The following is a 21,213-nucleotide window of genomic DNA, read 5'->3' on the forward strand; positions in this document are numbered from 1 at the left end:
GGGGGGGGGGGGGGGGGAGGAATCAAACAAAGAACAAGCAAATTACAAATTTTAATCTCTCGATAGCAGAGTAACAACTAACCAGAAAGTTATAAGCGTTCACTACAGAGCCAACACCGAAGTAAATAGTGCATAGGCCGAACCCTAACAATAGAAAATAATTTTCAGTCGTAGTATCGACCAAAACCAAAAATAACTACAAAACCCTAAACTTTGCACATGATAACGCATACGAAGCCGTCCAAAGTAACTACGAATCGACAAATCGCTGAACAAGATCTAACGATCTCACACCAACAAGAGAGGAAGAAAGCAAAAAAAAAACACCAGGATAAAACAAGAGAAAAGCGAAGATCCGACAATAGAGCTCTGAAAGTAACTTGCAAAGCAAAGAACACAGAAACATACAGTAGATCCACACATGAAGTAAGCCAAAAAAAAAAAAAAATCAAACCCCGATTAAAAAAGAAAATCCAGCAAAGAAATACAACTACATTAAGAAATAGAAGAACAAGTAAAAAGGCGAAAGCCTACAGAAAATCAGTGGACTATATTATACCTCAGATGAAGAAAAACGGCGGCCGGAAAATCGCCGGTTTTAGAGTGCGATGAAAAAAGAAAACAACAAACAAAACAACACCAAAGGCAACTGAAATCGGTGCAGTGAGGCGTCGCTTCGGTATGGTGTGGTTTGCTTTAGAGAGCGAGAAAGCCAGAGAGCGCAATGATAAAGAGCAACAGCCGAGAAAGGGAGAGAAAAGCCCTTGGGTTAGCTTCGCCTCGAACTCTCCTCGATCCTCCTCCCTGGTTCACTTTCACCTGCTTTTGGAAGGACACCCTATAATCCTTCCCACACCCTACATATAAAAGCACCCGGTAGGTCTTCGAAAAAGACAACTCCATTCCTCTCCTCTATAAATTATTATTATTTTATTTTATTTTATTTAAATAAATAAATCCGCATGTTAAAACAATCTTAATTATTGCCGATAACCCCTCGTCCGTCCTCCGTGGCATATTTCAACACTCTCACTGGTTTACCTTATTACGTGGCAAGTCTCTTCTTTTGCTTACGTGTATTTTCCAGGTTGGTGGTGGGTCCCTTCCAGTAAGTGGAACGGAACGGTACAATGCGGTAAACGGGGAGTGGGCCGAATCTCACATGATTGCCTCAGACTCCTCTCTTCATACCACCACCACGCCACTATCACCTGCCACAACTCCAAATCTCTATTTCTTTACTCGCTCTATGCATTCGACACGTGTCCTATTATTAGCGAGTGTTTCTCACGCTCCGGCTAGACCACCTAATAATGGTCAATTTAATTATTATTGTAAACGGTTTTCAATCAGGCTAATTATTAATATTAGCCACCCTTTTTTCTAATTAATTATAACTACATGTTTGTTAATTTTATTTACTTTTATTTTTTTTAAAATGTTAAATTTTTAATCAGGCTAATATCAATATTAGCCACTCCCCCATGAATTATAATTGCATTTTTTTTGTTGATTTCATTTCTTTTATTCAAAAATGAATAAAAATATATCATTTATCTCAAAAATATCTTATAACTAATTAAAAAAACATTAACCATTTGCATTACTTTAAAAATACATTTGAATCTTTTAAAAGGTGCGTTAATATCTTTAAAAAATAATTTAAAATTTTAAAATTATTAAAAAAATATTCTTAAAACTTTAAAAAAAAATAACATTAAATATCCTTAAATTTCTATAAATGTTTCATAACGGTAAGAATTGTTTAAAAAATTATAAAAATTAAAGACTTTAATATTATTTTTAAAAGTTCATATGTATTTTTTTAACGACACTAAAAAAAAAATTTTTTTTTTTAAATTATAGATATTAATGAAAAATTCGTTAGACCAATTATATTTGAGAAGTATTTTTTTTTTATTAATTTAGCCATTTAAAAATTAAAAAAAAAATAAATAATGACCGCCAACTACACCATATATAATTAAAAAAATACGGATGGTTTGTTTCATTTAATAGGGGAAATTAAAATATAATTTATTAAAATTAAAATACATAAAACCAACCCATCGTGGTTTCCTTCTGTACCATGAATCCCTCCCATGATTGGAGGATTTGTATTTATTTGAAATTCTTATTTAAAATAACAAATTTATTTGAATATTTTATTATAATAATTATAAAAGTTAGAAAATCATTTAGCAGTTTTTACCTTCTAATAGCAAAAGACTTTACTCAAATATATAAAATACTTCTCATATTAAATTAATATAAAAATATTTATTTATTTTTCAATAAATAAAACTCATTAAAATCTTATAATTATATTATAAAACAAAACGACTTCTATCCCTAAAAAACTATGAAAAATATTATTAAAATTCAATATTATTATTTATTCTAACCAAAAAAACTATTGTCTATTTAAAAATAATAATTTTGATGAGTAAATGTGACATAATTGACATCCAATAATGATATCAATATGACGAAATCAACTACAATAATAAAGTACTATTATCGTAGTTATTATTATTATAAATAAATGATACCTATGAAAAATTATAGAAAGTAATTTTAACCTAAAATTTACCAATAATACAATAAAAGATAAAATAAGATAAATAAATTATGTTAAAAAAACTAATAAAGTCAAATCTTGTATCCATGTCACTTGTACGTAATTGGAAATATAAATATTTTTAGTTATATATTTATTTCATCCACTTGCATTAAATTAAATTAAGCCATCTTTGTGTTGCCCAAAACTATTTATTAAAAATAAACTAAATGTAGTTTTACAAATAATTACAATAATCACCTATTTAACTTACCTCCATCAATAAAATATATTTATGATTTACTGTGAAATTACATATTTTTAGATTTAACTTAATTATTTAAATTATGAAATTTTTAATTAAACAACTTTTATTAAATAAACATAGCCACTCTAATTCAACTAAATTAGGTTCATGTTGTTATTCAATTTTTTGTTTTTAATAAAGTCAATTATAATGCATTTATTTTTAAATATTTAATTAAAATTTACAACTCAATTTTAATATATATTTTAAAATTTTTACTTAAGAGTGAGAGAATAAATAAATAAAAAAATAATTATGAGTTAAAATAAAAAAAAATATATATATATAATTATATTATAATTTTTTTTAATATATTAATAAATTGGAATGGTTTCACTTCAACCTATCCTGATTTTAGAAGAACACAATCCAAATCAAACCATACGGGTTGGGTTGATCGAATTTTACGAGTTAACCGATTTTATGAACAACCCCTATTTACATCTTATCGTTAAAGTTTTACATAACGTCTACTTCTCCGGTGGAGTAAAGTGAGAGTTTTCGTTGAACAGAAACGGTCGAAGAAGGGAGTTACTCATTCTTGAAACTAGAGAGACAGTAAAGAGAGAGAAAAAACGCTCCGTTCTTGATATTCGAGAATATGCAGATAAAAATACTTTACGAAAAATTGGCGTTGGACGAGAGATTCTCCAATGGAAGGCATATGCATACCCCTTTTCAACACACAATTTAATAAATGTCCAATCAAATTACATCTTTCATTATTTTCCCTCTTTATTATTTTTTTCTACCTTTTGTTGTAATCAAAATTAAGTGCTAAGTTGCTTTATGTGAACACACATCAATATCATTGTTATATTAAAAGGAAGCACGTTGGACGAGTTTTTTAAGACGTTTTTATCCTTGCTTTTATTTAATTCATGATTTAAATAATATCATTAATGATTTTATTTATTTATTTATTACATGTCACACTTCAAATAAATATATATTTAACATATTTGAATTTTTTAAAATCTCTACTTGTTTGAATTTCATTTGGTTATATATAAGGGAAGCCCGAAAGGGAAAGCTCCAAGAGGATAATATCTGCTAGCGGTGAATCTGAACTATTACATTTAATTAATATCTCGTTTACCTTAATAATGTTCGAATAATTTGGATAGTTAACACTAACGTACTTATTGAGTTTATTTTTTAGATTGAGTTAGAACTTGTTGAAAATAAAAAATTTAGTTCCAGTTAGTAGGTTGAATCTATCAACTAGACCATTTGAAAATAAGGGTTGACAATACGACCTACTCTTTAATTTGTTACGAAAATTAATAATATTTGAAATTAATAGATGTTAGTGATGCATTGTAACTTGTAAATATTCGATATTTGTTCAGAATTGGATATTATTAAAGATATTTAGTATTGAATTATATTTTATCATATATATCATATTTATTTCATCTTTATTATAGGTAAATATTTAAATATTTGTTTGTTGCATCCACGAATTATTGAGGGTTACAAGGTTTGGCCCGCTACGCTCACATGCTCGACCTCCACAACGGCCCCTTAAACTATGGTCTGGACTCTCGACAACCCTAACGGCTACCTCTCAATTTTTTTTTTTTTTAATTATATCTTACTTAATCTATTGTCTCAAATTTTGATTGAATATTGTTTTCAATTTTACACTTTCATTTATAATCTCTACAAAATTCTGAAAAATGTAAATAAATTCCTTTTAAAAAAACAGGATAATTATCCTTATCATTTTTAATATAATTTTTATTCAATAATATTTTATAAATAAAAACATAACACGAACAAAAAGTTAAACATAATTTTTAAAATTTAAATTCCAATATTACACCATATTTTCAATAAATTTAACATTTATTTATATATTTACTATTTGTACATAAAAGGATGAGAGGGGGAGACGAGGGAATATAATCACGTATTCTTTAGTTAACATGAAGAAATCTCTCCCATATTCTCCGTTTAAAAAAGAATTTATAGTCTTATTTGGGGAGGGTCACCACAAGCCTCAGTCTTACAGGTTAAATTTATGGAATGAAAGTCAGTTAATTTAGGGAATGATCATGAGTTTATAACTAAGGAATACTGTCTCTATTGGGATGAGATCTCTTGGGGAATCACAAAGCAAAGTCATGAGATCTTATGCTCAAAGTGAACAATATCGTACCATTGTGGAGAGTCGTGTTCATATAACATGGTATCAGAGTCATGCTCTAAACTTACTTATGTCAATAGAATCCTCAAATGTCGAACAAAAGTACTGTGAGCCATGATTGGCTAATTTAGGGAATGATTATGGATTAGAATACTGTCTGGTATGCTCAAATAGACAATATCATATCAGAGTCGTATTCATCTAACAAAATCCACATATCAAGTTTTACGTTAAGTTTAACACGTCTGAATCAGTGGTATGCGTTTATGCAATTCTTTTTCTTAAGTTATTAAGCTTAGTAAGTTCTAAAAGTTATACACGACACATACTCCACGTCCAAATTTTAGTAATATAAGATTGATTTTTCGTAGTTCAACAAATACGAACACGTAGTAAATCCAATGATTTTGAGCTGATTCGGAATCGTTTTTCAAGTGCTTAAAAACGTTTTTTTTTTAAACATTTAAAACTCCATTTAAATGAATAAATGAAACTCTCTAATACGAGTAACTGCACCTCGGATCCTCTCTTCTCTTCATATAAATTTGACCATTCCCACAATTCATCACCACCAACACAACAACCACCAAACATGGCCACTCAGCTCATTATCCTGTCGCTCATTTCCGTGGCACTCCTCGCTGCCGTTTCCCACACCGAAGCCCGCGCCATGAACATGAACGCTATCGACCGATGCTGGCGACCGAACCCATACTGGAGAAAAAACAGGCAAAAGCTCGCCCTTTGTTCAATTGGGTTCGTCGGAAAAATGACCAACAACATCGGAAGAAACCTCGTACACTACCAAGTCACGGACCCCAGCGACGACCCACTAACCCCACGCCCAGGCACCCTCAGATACGGCGCCACAATGATCAAACCCAAAGTGTGGATCACGTTTCAAAAAGACATGCACATTGTGCTCAACAAGCCGCTTATTATTAGCAGCTACACGGCCATCGACGGCCGTGGCGCCACCGTGCACATCACGGGGAATGCGTGTCTGATGGTGTCTAGAGCCACCAATGTCATAATCCATGGGCTTATTATCCACCATTGCAAGGCCCAGGCGGCTGGCCGTGTAATGGGGCCGGGTTCGAAGATCGTTTCGTTGGGACACGTGGACGGTGATGCCATTCGTTTGGTTAGTGCTTCTAAGATTTGGATTGACCATAACACGCTGTATCGGTGTGAGGATGGGCTGATTGATGTCACTAGAGGCTCTACTGATATCACCATTTCTAACAATTGGTTGAGAGATCAAGATAAGGTTATACTTTTGGGTCACGACGATGATTATTTTCGGGACCGAAACATGAAGGTTACTCTCGTTTATAACCATTTCGGACCTAATTGCAACCAACGGATGCCCAGGTAACATTTAACACGGTATCAAAACATAACATAAATTTTAAGATTAAATTAATAAAAATATTTGTAAATTTTGTATTTTATCTTAAAAATACTCTTTAAATTTTTCAAATTTTTTAATAATATTCTTAAACTAAAAAATACGTTAAACTTTAGAATAAATTAAAAAAAATATCTTCATTGTTAATTTTGGAGGAAAACTACTAATAATTTGTTTTAAAACATGCTAAAAAAAAGTTTAAAAAATATCTTTCTTAAGTTTTATTGATATCGAGCCTTTTTTAAAAAAAAAAAATTAATTTTTTTAAAAAGTTAAAAAATAATTCATATATGGACGAAATTGTTAGTACCTTTAAAAACAATAACTAAAAATTTTAATACGGTACTCTTAAAATTGAAGATAGAGATGACATATGCCTTAAAATTGAAGATAGAGATGACATATGAGGTATAGATAGACATTTTCCGTTACAATAATAACTTTTTAATTTTATTTTACAAAAGTTCACGGATAATTATTAAATATAGTATTAATGGTAAGAGTATTTTTCAGTTTTTTTACTTGAAAAGTACAACGAAACTTTTAAAAATTCAAAGATATTTTGAAATAAATTATTAACGGTAACTATATTTTTTAAAGTTTAAAGGTAATATTGAAATTCTTATAAATTTATAATTTTGAGACATAATATAAAGTTTACGGATATTTTCTTTTTTATTAATTTAACAAAATTTGGTATGAAAATACAGGATTCGATACGGGTATGCACACGTGGCGAACAATTTGTACCAAGGTTGGACACAATACGCAATTGGAGGCAGCATGAATCCTAGTGTGAAGAGTGAAGCCAACCTTTTCATAGCATCGAAATCAAAACAGGCAATAATAATAACAACAACAATATATCAAAACTCCATATTTGGTTAAAAAATTGAGCCTTTTCTTACCAAACAACAACAAATGCTTATTTGAAAATCATAAAATGCAGATCATATGGAGCACAGGCAAAGTAGAGAACGCCAAGTGGAAGTTCCATTCAGTAAGAGACGTTTTTGAAAACGGCGCTTCCTTCGCACAGATCGGCGCTGGCCGAGGCGGTGTCAAGCCAAATTACAATGCCCTGCAGCGCTTCCCAGTGGTAGACGCCAAGTGGTTGCGGTCATTGACAAGCTCTTCCGGCGCCCTGCGCTGCTCACCACGCTCAAGGTGTTGACCACTTGGAATTTTTGTTTCCTGTCAAATAAGGATGGGACTCTCCCATCTTTGTATTGTTAATTAATGAATGATGATAATTAAGTGATAAGAAGTGTTGAGGCATATTCAAACACATAATTAATTAAGACCCAGAAAGTGAAAAATTGATGAACACACTTAAAACAGAGAGCCCTTTAAGGATCGAAAGGAATATTGAAAAACAAGAAGAAAGAAACATGAGGAGTATCAATGTCGCGGCACGCATGGTGCTACCATTCCAAATATGGTTGATTATGAATGTGAGATCTTATGTCGGTTGGAGAAAGGAATGAAACATTCCTTATAAGGGGGTGGAAACCTCTTCCTAGCAGATACGTTTTAAAACCTTGAGGCTGATGACAATAAGTAACGGGCCGAAGTGTGAGATCCCACATCGGTTAGGGAGGGGGAAAGAAGCATTCCTTATAAGGGTGTGGAAATCTCTCACTACTAGACATGTTTTAAAATTGTGATATGTAATGGGCCGAAGTGTGAGATCCCACATCGGTTAGAAAGGGGGAACGAAACATTTCTTATAAGCGTGTGAAACCTCTCACTAGCAAACACATTTTAAAACTGTGAGGCTGACGGCGATATGTAATGGGCTGAAGTGGACAATATCTATTAAGAGAGAAATAAAGGGCTTGTGTGAAACGTTTGTCCAAGAATCTACAAAAGAGAAAGGGAGAGGGAGAGGCCAAAAAACAAAAGAAAAAGAAAAGAAAAGAAAAGAAAACGATCCCAAAGAGAAGAAGTTACTTTGAATCCTCTTTTATATATAGGGAGTTTTAACGATGTGGGGAAAGAGTTCTCAATCCACCAATTGGTTACCAACTCAAAAGGAATCAATGGCGCCAGTGGGCTTGCCTCCAGGCTTTCGGTTCCATCCCACCGACGAAGAGCTTGTCAACTACTATCTCAAGAGGAAGATAAGTGGCCAAGAAATTGAGCTCGATATCATTCCCGAGGTCGATCTCTACAAATGTGAGCCTTGGGAATTATCAGGTTACTTAACTTTACTTTCTTTGTTTCTGTCTTTATGTCTTATATCAATTGAGTTATGTTTAGATTGACACGTGGATAATTGAGAAACTACAATTCATACTTGTTGTAGAAAAGTCATTTCTTCCAAGTAGAGACCCAGAATGGTACTTCTTTGGGCCACGGGATAGAAAATATCCAAATGGGTTTAGAACAAACCGAGCTACGAGAGCAGGCTACTGGAAATCAACTGGAAAAGATAGGAGAGTCTCGTCTCAAAACCGAGCCATTGGGATGAAGAAGACACTAGTTTACTACAGAGGCCGAGCACCTCAAGGCATAAGGACCGACTGGGTCATGCATGAATATCGCCTAGACGATAAAGACTATGAGGACAACTCCGGCATTCAGGTATAAACATTATTTTTGGATTTGAAATATGGAACATTAGCTTTAATTTGAATAACTAACCCATTTGAAAGAATTTGGATACATGTGTTCCTTTTTTTCACTCTCCCACAGTCAACTTTTTCCCATTCACAATGATTACCAGCTTCTTTGGATTTGGTTGTATCTTTCTTTTCTTTCTTGCTCTTTTGATTTTTGTTTCTTTGCAATCATATTCTTCTTTAGAAGATAGAACATCGACAAAGATTTTTTGAGTTCACTTTTTTTTTCACCCACTCCACACTTTTCCTTTGGCATTGGTTGGAGATAGAAAGCAAGCTCCTTAAAGTTTGCTATATATATTCTTCCACCTTCCTATACTAAGGCTACAACTATGGTGAAACATCAAACGACTTCACCGAAAGCTAAAGCCCTTGGCCTCAATCTAAACAATAAAAAAATCAAATGGTTATGAACGACACCATGTAGAGTGACATACATATTCTTTACTTGTACTAGGATCTTTCAAGTGATAAAAGTTGGGGTTGGGTTTTGTTTTCATATGGAAAATGAGACAAAAGTGCTATACCCTATGACTTGAACCACACACAGAGCCTATTATTTGTAGTTTAATATATTCCATCTTTCCAGCATTTTTGATGATCTATTCTATTCTCTAAGTTGGATTCCCCAGAGAGAGGAAGAGAGAGAAGAGTCCCCCATGATTTGCTTTTTCTGTTGTAAGAACATGTCTCTCTCTCACTTTTCCCTTTATTCCAATCACTAAAATCTCCCAAAATACCTTTCTAAAGTTTTGTTCAACTTGTCACACATACTCTGTTTTTTCTATAAGCAGTTCATTTCACAAGATACCATCTTAGATCACATAATGGAAACAGATTAAAGAAAAGAGATAAAGTCAAAAGACAATCAGAAATGAGATGAAAAATTGCAAGTGTTTTTGTATGGGGTTGTTGCAGGATTCTTACGCCTTGTGTAGAGTGTTCAAGAAAAATGGAATATGTTCGGAAGTTGAAGAACAAGGTGGGCAAAGCAGTCTGTCATTTATGGATCATCACAACTCAAACTCAACATCACAAACATTAGTCAATGATTATGAAAATTTGTCACCTGATGTTCTGATGGCAGCTTCATCTTCTTGTGTGGAAGAAGAAGAGAAGGACGATTCATGGATGCAATTCATTACAGAAGATGCATGGTGTGCTTCCAATTCATCAGCCATTGGCCTTGACGAGCTTTCTCACCTGACATTCACCAATTGAAACCATATTGGTTGCTAATAATTTATAGATTTAATGGTTGGTATATTTTTTTCCTTTTACTATAATAATTATTAATACATGTATCTCTCTCTATATATAATACGAGTTGATGGGATTGGGAAGAAAGAGCGAGGAAAAAGATGGTCACATTTGTCAATTTCCATCTGTAGATTATGTGTTTTGGATTGTGGGTTTGGTTGGTGACTTCTGTAGGGTCAAACTAAATCAAGTAGAATACAAGACTCTATGGAATATATTTTGGTTTCACCTTTTCTTGGTGAATTATCTGATCTCTGGGTGTTACTTAAAATAAAAACAACATCATATATACTGATTTCTTTTTTCTTTTTTCCATTTTTACCTAAACCAATCCATAGCATCAAGAACAACCAAAGACTTACATCTTGATGATCGTACTTTAAGTTTCACGGTTGAGCCATCTCAAACACCGCCTAGATTTAATGACAAGAGTAAGGCACACAAAATCCTCCAAGACCAAGTTCACTTCAAGCTTGCATACTTTTGTGCCTTATTCAAATCTTCCACTTCTGGAATTCTGTGGAGCTTAACATGAAGGAGCTCGCATTTTTATGGCCCTCACCTTCAAATTCCTGAGAAATGGAAGGAAAAAGGTTGAGATCGAAAAAAGAATTCACTATTAGCTCATCATTGAATTAATGTTTGATTTCTAAAGATAAGAGGAAGCATTCAACCTGTGAGATACTTGTGTATTCGTCGGGCACAATTCTAAGACTTATCTTCAACACCTGATCATTCCCAAGTGCAGGGACTTGGTATACAATGGCCCAATGTCTCTACAAGAATTACAGTGTCGTCTACAAGAATCTACAAGAATTACAGAGTGTAACGGCCCAAGCACACCGCTAGCAAATATTGTCCTCTTTGGGTTTTCCCTTTCGAGCTTCCCCTCAAGACTTTAAAACGCGTTTGCTAGGGAAAAATTTCACACCCTTTATAAGGGTGTTTCGTTCTCCCCCTAATCAATGTGGGATATCAAAATGGAAAGGTCACATTTAAATTGAGGAGAAAATGAAAACAGGACAAATGTCAAGGATTCAAGCCAGAAAGGAAGATGGAATCAATGTGGTTAGTTAGCAGTAAGTCGAATTGCTATTGCTTCCGTAAGTTACGAATACAAAATAATCGACAATCACTAAGACATAACAACTTTATGAGGAGGAGAGTACAGAAGCATTCATGCTACCAATCAAAAGATTCTTTACTTTGGCCTATGTCTTAATCTTAATTATTTCCCAATTTTCTGATCCATTCTCTTCCATAATTTAATGGGGACCGACTAGCATGGACTGTGAATTGATGACTAATCATTTGGTAAAGAAAATTTCAGCCAATTGAAAAGAAAAATTCAGGCTCATGATGAAAACCAAAGACCTCAAACACAATTCGTTTCTTGAATTCAAAACAAATATTATAATCAAGCCAACTAACGAACTACTTGTTTAATTGATAATTCAGACAACATGATAAGTAATATTTAATCTAAAATTCCAATTCAGTGAGATCAGGGACTTACCGGGCAATGTTGAAAAGCTCCACCACCAAGTGTAATGTTATACAATTGATTACGAGCATCGTTTATTAATTTTTGTTTGTGTGATACACTCGTTATCTCTAGTGATACTGACTTATTTTAGTCATCCAAGAGAGAATGCAGACAAATTACAAGAGAGGGAGAAAGAGGGAGGATGCAAGGAAGCTAACTAAAGTCTAAGAACAAGTAGCATTTGTTTGAAAATTAAGAAAATCAATACATGATAGAAAATCACTTATCTTGAGAGATTGAAAAGCTCTGCATTCTTCAATTCAGTGTTTTTCAAAACATATAAGCGATCAAATGAACCATCAAACAATCTAGGTTATCTAGAAGCCATCAGGATTTTGCAGCTACTTGGATTCTTTCTTTATCAAAAGTTTATAATCCAAGCACAAAAAAGACATCTGACGTTTAGACAAGCAAGTTTGAACAGACTCGCAACAAATTACCTAATCAAATAAGCTAGGATTCAACAGGGTCTCATATTCAATATTCAAGTCTTTCAACCCACTGCTTAGAGCTTTACTATTTGGGAGACTCCACCTCCAAAGATCCCCATCCTCCATGTATTCATAAAGCCTCCTCATGCGCTCAAATCCATTCAGCACTCTGTGATAGAAAGAACCAATGTCAAAGTTCCCACAAACATCTTGCATTGGCAAATGCTTGAAATAGTCAAAAGCTATTGTAGCTCCACTTCTCTGAATACCTATAACTTCAGTCGCATTTTGACGAAATGACCACTCATCGCTGAACTGAGAGAGATCATTCTAAGTAATCATAATAACATCAAGAAAGAGAACCCTCCATGGAACTGGCACAGACACAATTTGCTCCATAGATATCCATACACATGAAAGTTCAGAACACTTGCAATTACAGATATCGACAAAAAATATCACATTTGCATCAGCTCCTTCCCTCCACATGGAAAAATTAACCACGTTGGATAGTCTATCGGTAAAAGTTCTTTAACATAGGAATAACATTACACGTGCAACTAAAACACAACAACCATAAAGAATGGGGCACGGACGATCAGAAGCACCTGTTAGCTGTCGAATATAGGTCCTGAACAAATCCATAAGGAGCCACAAAGTCCAAAAGGTAAACGCCGGCGGTATGATGCAGGGGAAGCTGCTCCTGAAGAAAAACGTTTCAATACTGAAATTTAGTGCACAGTTTAAGCAAGGAGGTTGAAGGGATAATGCAGGAGAGAAGGTGATATGAGAGGAATAATGCAGGAGAGAAGGTGATCTGAGAGGAAAAATGCAGGAGAGAAGGTGATCTGAGAGGATTGTAGACGATATTGAGAAAGAAATTACAGGGAAGAGAAGCTAGAGATGAGCGGACGAAGAAGTAGTGACGGAACAAATTTTACTGAAATAAATAAATAAACAGCATTTTATAATTCATCCAAAACTAAATTTATAATCAAACTATGCACTGATACGTCGTCGTTACAGGGTTGTAGATCCGCAAAACGTCGTCGTTACAGAGGTGTAGATTCGCAAAAAAAAAAAAAAAAAAAAAAAAAAAAAAAAAAAAAAAAAAAAAAAAANAATGTCAAAGTTCCCACAAACATCTTGCATTGGCAAATGCTTGAAATAGTCAAAAGCTATTGTAGCTCCACTTCTCTGAATACCTATAACTTCAGTCGCATTTTGACGAAATGACCACTCATCGCTGAACTGAGAGAGATCATTCTAAGTAATCATAATAACATCAAGAAAGAGAACCCTCCATGGAACTGGCACAGACACAATTTGCTCCATAGATATCCATACACATGAAAGTTCAGAACACTTGCAATTACAGATATCGACAAAAAATATCACATTTGCATCAGCTCCTTCCCTCCACATGGAAAAATTAACCACGTTGGATAGTCTATCGGTAAAAGTTCTTTAACATAGGAATAACATTACACGTGCAACTAAAACACAACAACCATAAAGAATGGGGCACGGACGATCAGAAGCACCTGTTAGCTGTCGAATATAGGTCCTGAACAAATCCATAAGGAGCCACAAAGTCCAAAAGGTAAACGCCGGCGGTATGATGCAGGGGAAGCTGCTCCTGAAGAAAAACGTTTCAATACTGAAATTTAGTGCACAGTTTAAGCAAGGAGGTTGAAGGGATAATGCAGGAGAGAAGGTGATATGAGAGGAATAATGCAGGAGAGAAGGTGATCTGAGAGGAAAAATGCAGGAGAGAAGGTGATCTGAGAGGATTGTAGACGATATTGAGAAAGAAATTACAGGGAAGAGAAGCTAGAGATGAGCGGACGAAGAAGTAGTGACGGAACAAATTTTACTGAAATAAATAAATAAACAGCATTTTATAATTCATCCAAAACTAAATTTATAATCAAACTATGCACTGATACGTCGTCGTTACAGGGTTGTAGATCCGCAAAACGTCGTCGTTACAGAGGTGTAGATTCGCAAAAAAAAAAAAAAAAAAAAGAAAAAGAAAATGGGTACGATCCTCAATCTTCCGGATTACGAATTCCTGAAATTGTTTCACCGGCTTTCGGCTGAAGCGCCGGAGAAGACGAAAATGACCGCCGGATTGCTATTCTCAGCTGCTCCAATACCGTTCTTTCAGCTTCAGTCCATTGACTATAACGATATCCGTTCAACCGTGACGCGCATGCGAATTCAAAGCATTCAATCCAAATTAGCTTACAGTACTACGCCACCCCCTTTCTTCTCTGTGAAGAAGACTCGTTCAATTTCAGACTCGCCGCTCTTTTCTGTGACCTGCGTCTCTTCTTCACCTTCGCCTTCTCCCAGAAGATACTCGCCTTCAACCAGGCTCTACGTTAGTGGTTGATTTTCTTCCTCTCAATTGCGTATTTTCCCCTTCATTTAGGCGTAATTTTGCTATGTATGTAAATGCAATTTGGATTTATCGAATGGTTCCAATTCCATGAGTGTAGGACTTTCGTTTCGGACCACTGAAGAGAGTCTGCGAAATGCTTTCACAAGCTTTGGCCAACTTGTAGAAGGTCGTTGACTGCTTCAATTGTATATTATGAACGTTCCGTTTTGTCAATAAAGTGAAATCGTTGATATTTGGCCCTAACTTTTATCAATTGTTATAAATTTCAGTCAATTTGGTGATGGATAAAGTAGCCAATAGACCCAGAGGATTTGCGTTCCTCCGTTATGCTACTGAAGAGGAATCTCAAAAAGCTATCGAGGGAATGCACGGCAAGGTACTTCAAATGTTTCCATAATGCATATTATTGTTCAAAGTGTTCGTCGGAAGCAGTACTATACTACCATTCACAATAGTTTTGAAAATTCTATCATCTCATTTGAATTGGACAGTCTTGATGCTCTTTTCTTGTTCACTGTGATTTTGTAATGCATATACGACTCACTGTCTAAAGTATATCCCATTTAGTCTTCTCTAGCCTTAGACAAATCCATCTATAAAGGTTCAAAATGACTATAATCTAGGAATTACCACGTTCAATTCCATCAACTGCCATCTTCAGCAAGCCTTTTTGGTACAAATAAATCTTCCTCTACCTTCTGATATAAGATTATAGAATGCACAGCTCTATACATTACAAAAATTGTTACCTTTAATGGCCTCCAATTTACGCATTACACAAGCAGCAATAGACCTTCAAATTCTCTATAATTTATAGAGAGTATATGTGATGTCCCACATTGGTTGGGGAGGAGAACAAACCACCATTTATAAGGGTGTGGAAACCTTCCCCGAGCAGACGTGTTTTAAAGCCTTGAGGGGAAGCACGAAAGGGAAAAGCCGAAAGAGGACAATATCTACTAGCGGTGGATCTGGGCCGTTACAAATGGTATCAGAGCCAAACACCGGACGATGTGCCAGCCTTCGCGCTGTTCCTCGAGGGAGGGGGGGGTAGATATGAGCCGGTGTGCCAGTAAGGACGTTGGCCCCAAAAGGGGGTGGATTTAGGGCGGTCGCACATCGATTGGAGGAAGGAAAGAGTGCCAGCAAGGACGCTGGGCCCCGAAGGGGGGTGGATTGTGATGTCCCACGTTGATTGGGGAGGAGAACAAACTACCATTTATAAGGATGTGAAAACATTCCCCTAACAGACGCGTTTTAAAGCCTTGAGAGGAAGCCCGAAAGGGAAAATTCCAAAGAGGATAATATCTGCTAGCCGTGGATCTGGGCCATTACAGTATATATCTTGATAGGAGGAGTTGGTTATAATAGATTCAAGGTAGCATTCCTCCAGATATTCCTAATCTTGCTTCCGTTCATTCAGTTATTTCTGGTCTTGCTTCGTGTTCTACCTTCTTCAAATGTCAATGTGAATTGTGTTGCTTGTGCAAGATGGCACAAATGCTTCAGTGGACATGTTTGTAGTTAAGATCTAAGCATTTGTTATACTGATAACTTCAGTTTTATTGTAAGTTTTTCCAGTTTTCAAAATTATTCTTTATTAATTAAACAAACACTGCAGATTTTGTGAAATGTTTTTAATGAATTCAAAGTACTATTCATATTTTAAAAGTCATCTCAAGCTCAAGTAAACCACAATTATATCTTCCCCAGTTCACTAGTCACTTCCACTGGCGGGCATTCTCCTTGCTCTCTGTCGCAAAGTAAATCATGTAGGAGGCTTGGGAAGCCTATAAAAGACTGCTGAAACCAAATTATCAAACGCTTCTATAATATTCGGCTGTTCTACACAATTCATTGTTATGAAATTCTTAATATAGATTTGGAAGAGAATTGATTAGAGAAATTTCATGGCTAAACCGTAGTTACTAGCTTTACTTTGTCAGAAGACGATCACTGTTTATTGAACTTGTTATGAAAGGATTTCTTTTTATTGAACTCAAACAACATGAAATTCAATAATTCCATGTTTTTAGCGAACAATTCGTGTATACACGTTTCAGAATTGGCCAAAGTACTGTTAAATATGTTAAATATGAGGCACTCTGTGGCAACTATATTTGTAGAAGTTAATAGTCAAAGAACTTATTCTGAGGTTTATTTAATGGATATAACCTCCCCACCTCCTCTCATTGACAAACATGAATTGATATGATATTCTTATCTCTGATTCCATGGATAAAATTCCGATGCCACCTGCTAGAGGAAAAGGCTACTTTTAAAACTTTGCTTATATAGCTGGAGGGTATGAACTCTGCCATCTGCTCATGGTTCTTTCTTTCTTTCTTTTTGATCTTTGATGATCCTGTTGTCTTAAATTTATTGGTGCATGTTAGTTTCAAGCCTCATAACTTCCTGAGCTAATAGGGGCAACTTTGGTTTAGTTTCTGGATGGCAGGGTAATATTTGTGGAAGTTGCAAAGTCCAAATGGGAGCTTCGCCAAGGTCTTAAAGAAAACTCTAGCCCATAGAGAAAATTGTTTCCCCGGTATTCATTTTCTGAAGTGCTGTACTTTCTCTTAGGAAAACATATATAATATATATGGACAGGCTTTGCGTTATTGTTGTTGATGTGAGTAAGCTTTATCTTGTCCGTATGATATATAGTCAGTGTGTTTCAGGAGTCATATTATCTCTTGAAATTAATTGATATTAATATTGGAGATTGGTCAAGTGGATCAGCTAACCAAACATGAACTTCTGAGACATGAGATATGGTCAAAGATCACAGGTTGTAAAAGGGGACAAGAATGCTGAAATGATGAATAATATTCAGATGGCCTTGGGGATACCAGAGAGGACTTTTAGGGGTACTAGACATGGACTCGTGAGAATGTGGGACATAATTCGATACAAGGAGAGGCCCACTGTCCCTTCTAAATCTCCTTTTAGCATAGTCTACTCAAGAACAAGTCAATGATTCCTCTTGGAGATAGAGGATCGTTCCCCCCGTAATCATAGGTACCTGCAAAGTTTTTCCTTCATCCTTAAATAAAGAGATTTTTTCAGTACTTTGAATGTGTATTATATGCTTGAAAATGCGACCATTCTATTTATTTTGTGTATGTTATGCATAAAAGTTTAAGATTGCTTGCCACTGAATGGATGCTTTGAAGGTGGATTCTTTTTCCCCTTAAGTGCCTTCATTCTTAACTTTCAGGAAGATCGAATATTAGACTGCTCGACTTTTTATGCCTTCAAATTAGACTATTTCCACCAGGGAGCTAAATCAAGTTTCTTCAAAGATAGGTTCACTCTCTTCGCTGAAGGATCAAAATTTGCAAATATGTTAAGAAGATCTGCAAATATGTTAAGAAGTCAAAGAGCAACACCGTTTTGTTTTACAGGTTGATTAATTGTCACTCAAATACCCAGGAATAGACAGGATAGAAGTTGTTGCGCAACCCCTTATAGGCTTCGCCCCTCCTGCTACTTTAGATATTACATGCTACAAGTTTGGCCTCCATTTTTTCATCTCAAGCTAAAGAGAAAAAAAAAACTCAGAAACCCATGTCAAAGCATCTTGGTCATTTCCTTTTATCGACTTTAAATCTGTTGCTGATCGAGTTCCACTGTAATTTTGCAGAGGCTATAAGCAAACTCGAACTCTCCGGCCTTCTCTCTCTTCTGAAACAATGAACGAAGAGCTTGCCTCTCTCTGAGCCAAGCATCTCTTGTAAGGCACAAACCCCTTCTTACTTTCATTTCTATTACCTCTTCCTACCAGACAAGGGTCTTGACATTCGAATTCGGGGCTCTGGTTTTCATTCTTATCCTTACTCGAGGAGCCAGAACATGAATCCACACACGAACTTTCTACAGAATTGTCATTTTGCATCCTTTCTTCCATAACTTGGTTAGTTTGATCAGGTGGAGCAAGGTAAAAATATGGTACACTTTGATACAAAGACCAACAAGTTTGAGGAGCATTAGCAATCGCCTCAACATAAAGGACACTATTCTCCTGATTCAGTGCGGTGTTGTTAGTAGGTGCTCCACCAGGTGACATATTCCAATCACCATTGTTATCTATCCGAAGAGATAAATCTACATCCATATGTTTTGAAGGTAGCATCTGAACAGGCTTCTCAGCATACACTCCACAGTCATTCTTACTCTCACCATCAAGTACCAACGATTTAGTTACTTCAAAATCATGTAAGGATGGTTTTTTGTCATCATCAACCATTACTGTTCTTCCAAAAAGCTTTATGCTTTTAACAGGAGAATGCAACTTGTTGTCTAATTTCTTAGATGCTGATCCTGGCTTGGATTTCTGAATGTTTAGGAAAGAGAGAAAAAGAAAAAGAGTCAGATCCCAGATGTCAAGTAAAGTGCATAAAGGAAAATGAAGTGGAAGATTAAAAGGACATTTCAAATTACCAGAGTAAGAAAGTCTTCTGGGAACCGCTCGGAGGATGATTCGAGCAATAACATCTCCCCTTTCCTAACAGAGGGCAATCTAGTTGACTGTATGTCAACAGCTTGTGAAATAGGTGATGAACATCTATTATGCTGCTCCGAAACCGTAGAAATTTGATCATCCGAACTGAACGCAGTCAGTACGGAGGTGGGCGATTGGGTCTCTTTTTCGGCAATTGATAGGTTTGGAGATGGAGACCTCTCAGGTTCTCTTGCAACTGAAATTGCCTTAAGAGAATCGACTGCTTTACGAGGGTAAGGATGCAGTGGTTTCCTTTTTGGTCGAGGTGGAGGAATCTCAATTGGGTTAATGGAGCTGTCATTGCTGCCACTAGGCTCTCGCACTACCTGAAACACAGACAAAATAAAAGTTGAGTGTGGGAATGTTTGGTCATAAAGTGTGTAAGAAAATAGCGTAAAGGGTTTGGTGACGATCTATTTTGGTGAAAAATCCACTATCATCCTAAATTATATTCTGTTTGGTAATGATTCTTAGTTTGGGGGGTTACTAAAACAAAGCGCATTTTTGACCTTAGAGAAAAATTTCTGAGCATGGCTTCGGATCTGAACAGCTGTTTTGGTACCTACATGTTCTGCAGGAAGATCAAGGTAGCGCGCTAAATGATGGGTTGGGTATTGCAAACACCAGATTTAGATAACTAATTTCAGACAGCCTTACCTTTGATCTGACGCCAGCCACGACCATAGAGTTTCAGAGCTTCAAGGAACCTCTGATGCTCTTCCTCTGTCCATTTTTCCCTTTGTTTTGAAATAGTGTAGGGCTTCCTAACCTGTTCATACATTAGAGTGCCTGAACTCAAACCCAAATCCTTCCAAAATAGGAGAATTGAGAAATTGCAGAAGTTAATTAGGTTACCTTCAATGAACTTTCATTCCCATAGGAACATAGGGAGCTAACGCGCATCAGTGGATCCAGTTGTGTCCCATCACTAGAAAGGCAATTGTTAGCTCCAATTGAGCTGTTTGACAGCGTGCCATCATTCTTTTCCTGCATTCCATGTTGAAATAAGAAAGTTAGAGACCACAAGAAACTGACTGGTGGAGCTGTAGAATCCCATCATCAATTAGCAGCAACCCATTTCATAAATGTAACATCATAGCCCTGGTAACAATACAACATAGCTCAATATATTGGGCAATAAAACAAAAGCAAAGTCCGTAGGAGTACTCAACCAACAAAAGCTAAAGGACAAGTTTTTGTGTCAATTACTCAGTAAACAACAAGAAGAAGGTTACTAAAGAAAACCCAAGAAGTGAGAATTGAGTACTGAAAATCAGGAATTCAGTACTCAAATCCAAACAGAGACATAGCCAACCAATCAATCAAGTTTGGGAGAAAAAAATTTCCAAGAAAAGTTAAGAGGTGCAGAAAACGTAAACAAAAGCGGTGTGAAGGATTTACCTGGACAGCCATCAGCAGTGGCAAGAAAACCGGGGAGGAAATATAGGTATAGTAGTCTCAGTCCGCCAAAACAAGGACCTGAAATTAAAATTGAAAAGGCTCAGCAGAGGCTAAACGAATCATCAGAATCAACAATCCTGGAATTCATAAAGTTGTGGAACTCTTCACTTCTCCAGAAACCTAGTAAACACCAGAAGAACATATCGAAGAAGAAAAGAAAGAAAACAATGGAGAAAGAGACGCAGAGTAGAGAAAACAAACCTGGTAAGGCGATTGCAGAGAAAGGAGGAAGAGGAAGAAGCAGAGAAATGGAGAGATTGGAGGAAGAAGAAGATGAAGAGGAAGGGAGAGGAGATGAGACTTGAGAGAGAGGGCATAATAATGAAAGAAGAAGAAGGGAGGGGAAGAAGAAGAAGAGGAAGAAGAAAAAGCGAAGGGGTGACACGTCAGACGCACATATTAATTCCACATGGAATCCTCCAGAAAGTGGTTCTCAATCTTGTGGCTGAGGATTTTCTTTGCCACGTACACGCGTCACTCTCCCGCCCCCACCCCCACCCCCACCCCCAACCCTTTTTCAATTTCCACAGATATTTAAGATAATATATTT

General features: G+C 35.7%; 5 protein-coding genes and 1 long non-coding RNA gene across 8 annotated transcripts in view; 3 read left to right on the forward strand and 3 right to left on the reverse strand.

Moving 5' to 3' along the window:
• Nucleotides 1-856, reverse strand: part of LOC111452895 (protein argonaute 1-like) — a 7,851-nt gene extending 6,995 nt beyond the window's left edge. The window contains exon 1 of one of the 2 annotated variants that reach the window (XM_023093817.1): nucleotides 560-856. The gene's annotated coding sequence lies outside the window, so the exon portion shown is untranslated. Of the gene's footprint in view, nucleotides 1-82; nucleotides 101-559 lie in introns of those variants that run through there. The other variant, XM_023093818.1, reaches the window with a different exon arrangement.
• Nucleotides 857-5,773: 4,917 nt separating this feature from the next.
• Nucleotides 5,774-8,007, forward strand: LOC111452898 (putative pectate lyase 2). The gene is made up of 3 exons (XM_023093820.1): nucleotides 5,774-6,393; nucleotides 7,141-7,270; nucleotides 7,380-8,007. The coding sequence occupies exons 1-3, from the start codon at nucleotides 5,789-5,791 to the stop codon at nucleotides 7,602-7,604; spliced, it is 960 nt and encodes a 319-aa protein (XP_022949588.1). The 5' UTR covers nucleotides 5,774-5,788; the 3' UTR covers nucleotides 7,605-8,007.
• Nucleotides 8,008-8,323: 316 nt separating this feature from the next.
• Nucleotides 8,324-10,603, forward strand: LOC111452899 (NAC domain-containing protein 86-like). Of its 2 annotated transcripts, XM_023093822.1 has the most exons (4): nucleotides 8,324-8,629; nucleotides 8,739-9,016; nucleotides 9,973-10,036; nucleotides 10,142-10,603. In XM_023093822.1, the coding sequence occupies exons 1-4, from the start codon at nucleotides 8,419-8,421 to the stop codon at nucleotides 10,273-10,275; spliced, it is 687 nt and encodes a 228-aa protein (XP_022949590.1). In that variant the 5' UTR covers nucleotides 8,324-8,418; the 3' UTR covers nucleotides 10,276-10,603. The 2 variants fall into 2 exon arrangements, with proteins under 2 accessions (XP_022949590.1, XP_022949589.1); XM_023093821.1 differs by having other exon boundaries at nucleotides 8,328-8,629; nucleotides 9,973-10,603.
• Nucleotides 10,117-11,177, reverse strand: LOC111452901. The gene is made up of 3 exons (XR_002712179.1): nucleotides 10,989-11,177; nucleotides 10,677-10,886; nucleotides 10,117-10,257 (listed from the first exon to the last, which is right to left on the reverse strand). It is a non-coding gene; the product is annotated as an uncharacterized LOC111452901 (long non-coding RNA).
• A 3,118-nt stretch (nucleotides 11,178-14,295) lies between these two features.
• On the forward strand, nucleotides 14,296-17,431 carry LOC111452900 (organelle RRM domain-containing protein 6, chloroplastic). Its single transcript, XM_023093824.1, has 4 exons — nucleotides 14,296-14,684; nucleotides 14,796-14,864; nucleotides 14,968-15,074; nucleotides 17,143-17,431. The coding sequence occupies exons 1-4, from the start codon at nucleotides 14,330-14,332 to the stop codon at nucleotides 17,227-17,229; spliced, it is 618 nt and encodes a 205-aa protein (XP_022949592.1). The 5' UTR covers nucleotides 14,296-14,329; the 3' UTR covers nucleotides 17,230-17,431.
• Nucleotides 17,432-18,021: 590 nt separating this feature from the next.
• Nucleotides 18,022-21,004, reverse strand: LOC111452896 (protein REVEILLE 7-like). The gene is made up of 7 exons (XM_023093819.1): nucleotides 20,865-21,004; nucleotides 20,604-20,681; nucleotides 20,058-20,189; nucleotides 19,860-19,971; nucleotides 19,712-19,773; nucleotides 19,142-19,528; nucleotides 18,022-19,034 (listed from the first exon to the last, which is right to left on the reverse strand). The coding sequence occupies exons 2-7, from the start codon at nucleotides 20,613-20,615 to the stop codon at nucleotides 18,348-18,350; spliced, it is 1,392 nt and encodes a 463-aa protein (XP_022949587.1). The 5' UTR covers nucleotides 20,616-20,681; nucleotides 20,865-21,004; the 3' UTR covers nucleotides 18,022-18,347.
• Nucleotides 21,005-21,213: the final 209 nt, after the last annotated feature.

This window comes from Cucurbita moschata, unplaced genomic scaffold (genome assembly GCF_002738365.1).
Source record: "Cucurbita moschata cultivar Rifu unplaced genomic scaffold, Cmos_1.0 Cmo_Scf00014, whole genome shotgun sequence".
NCBI lineage: Eukaryota > Viridiplantae > Streptophyta > Magnoliopsida > Cucurbitales > Cucurbitaceae > Cucurbita > Cucurbita moschata.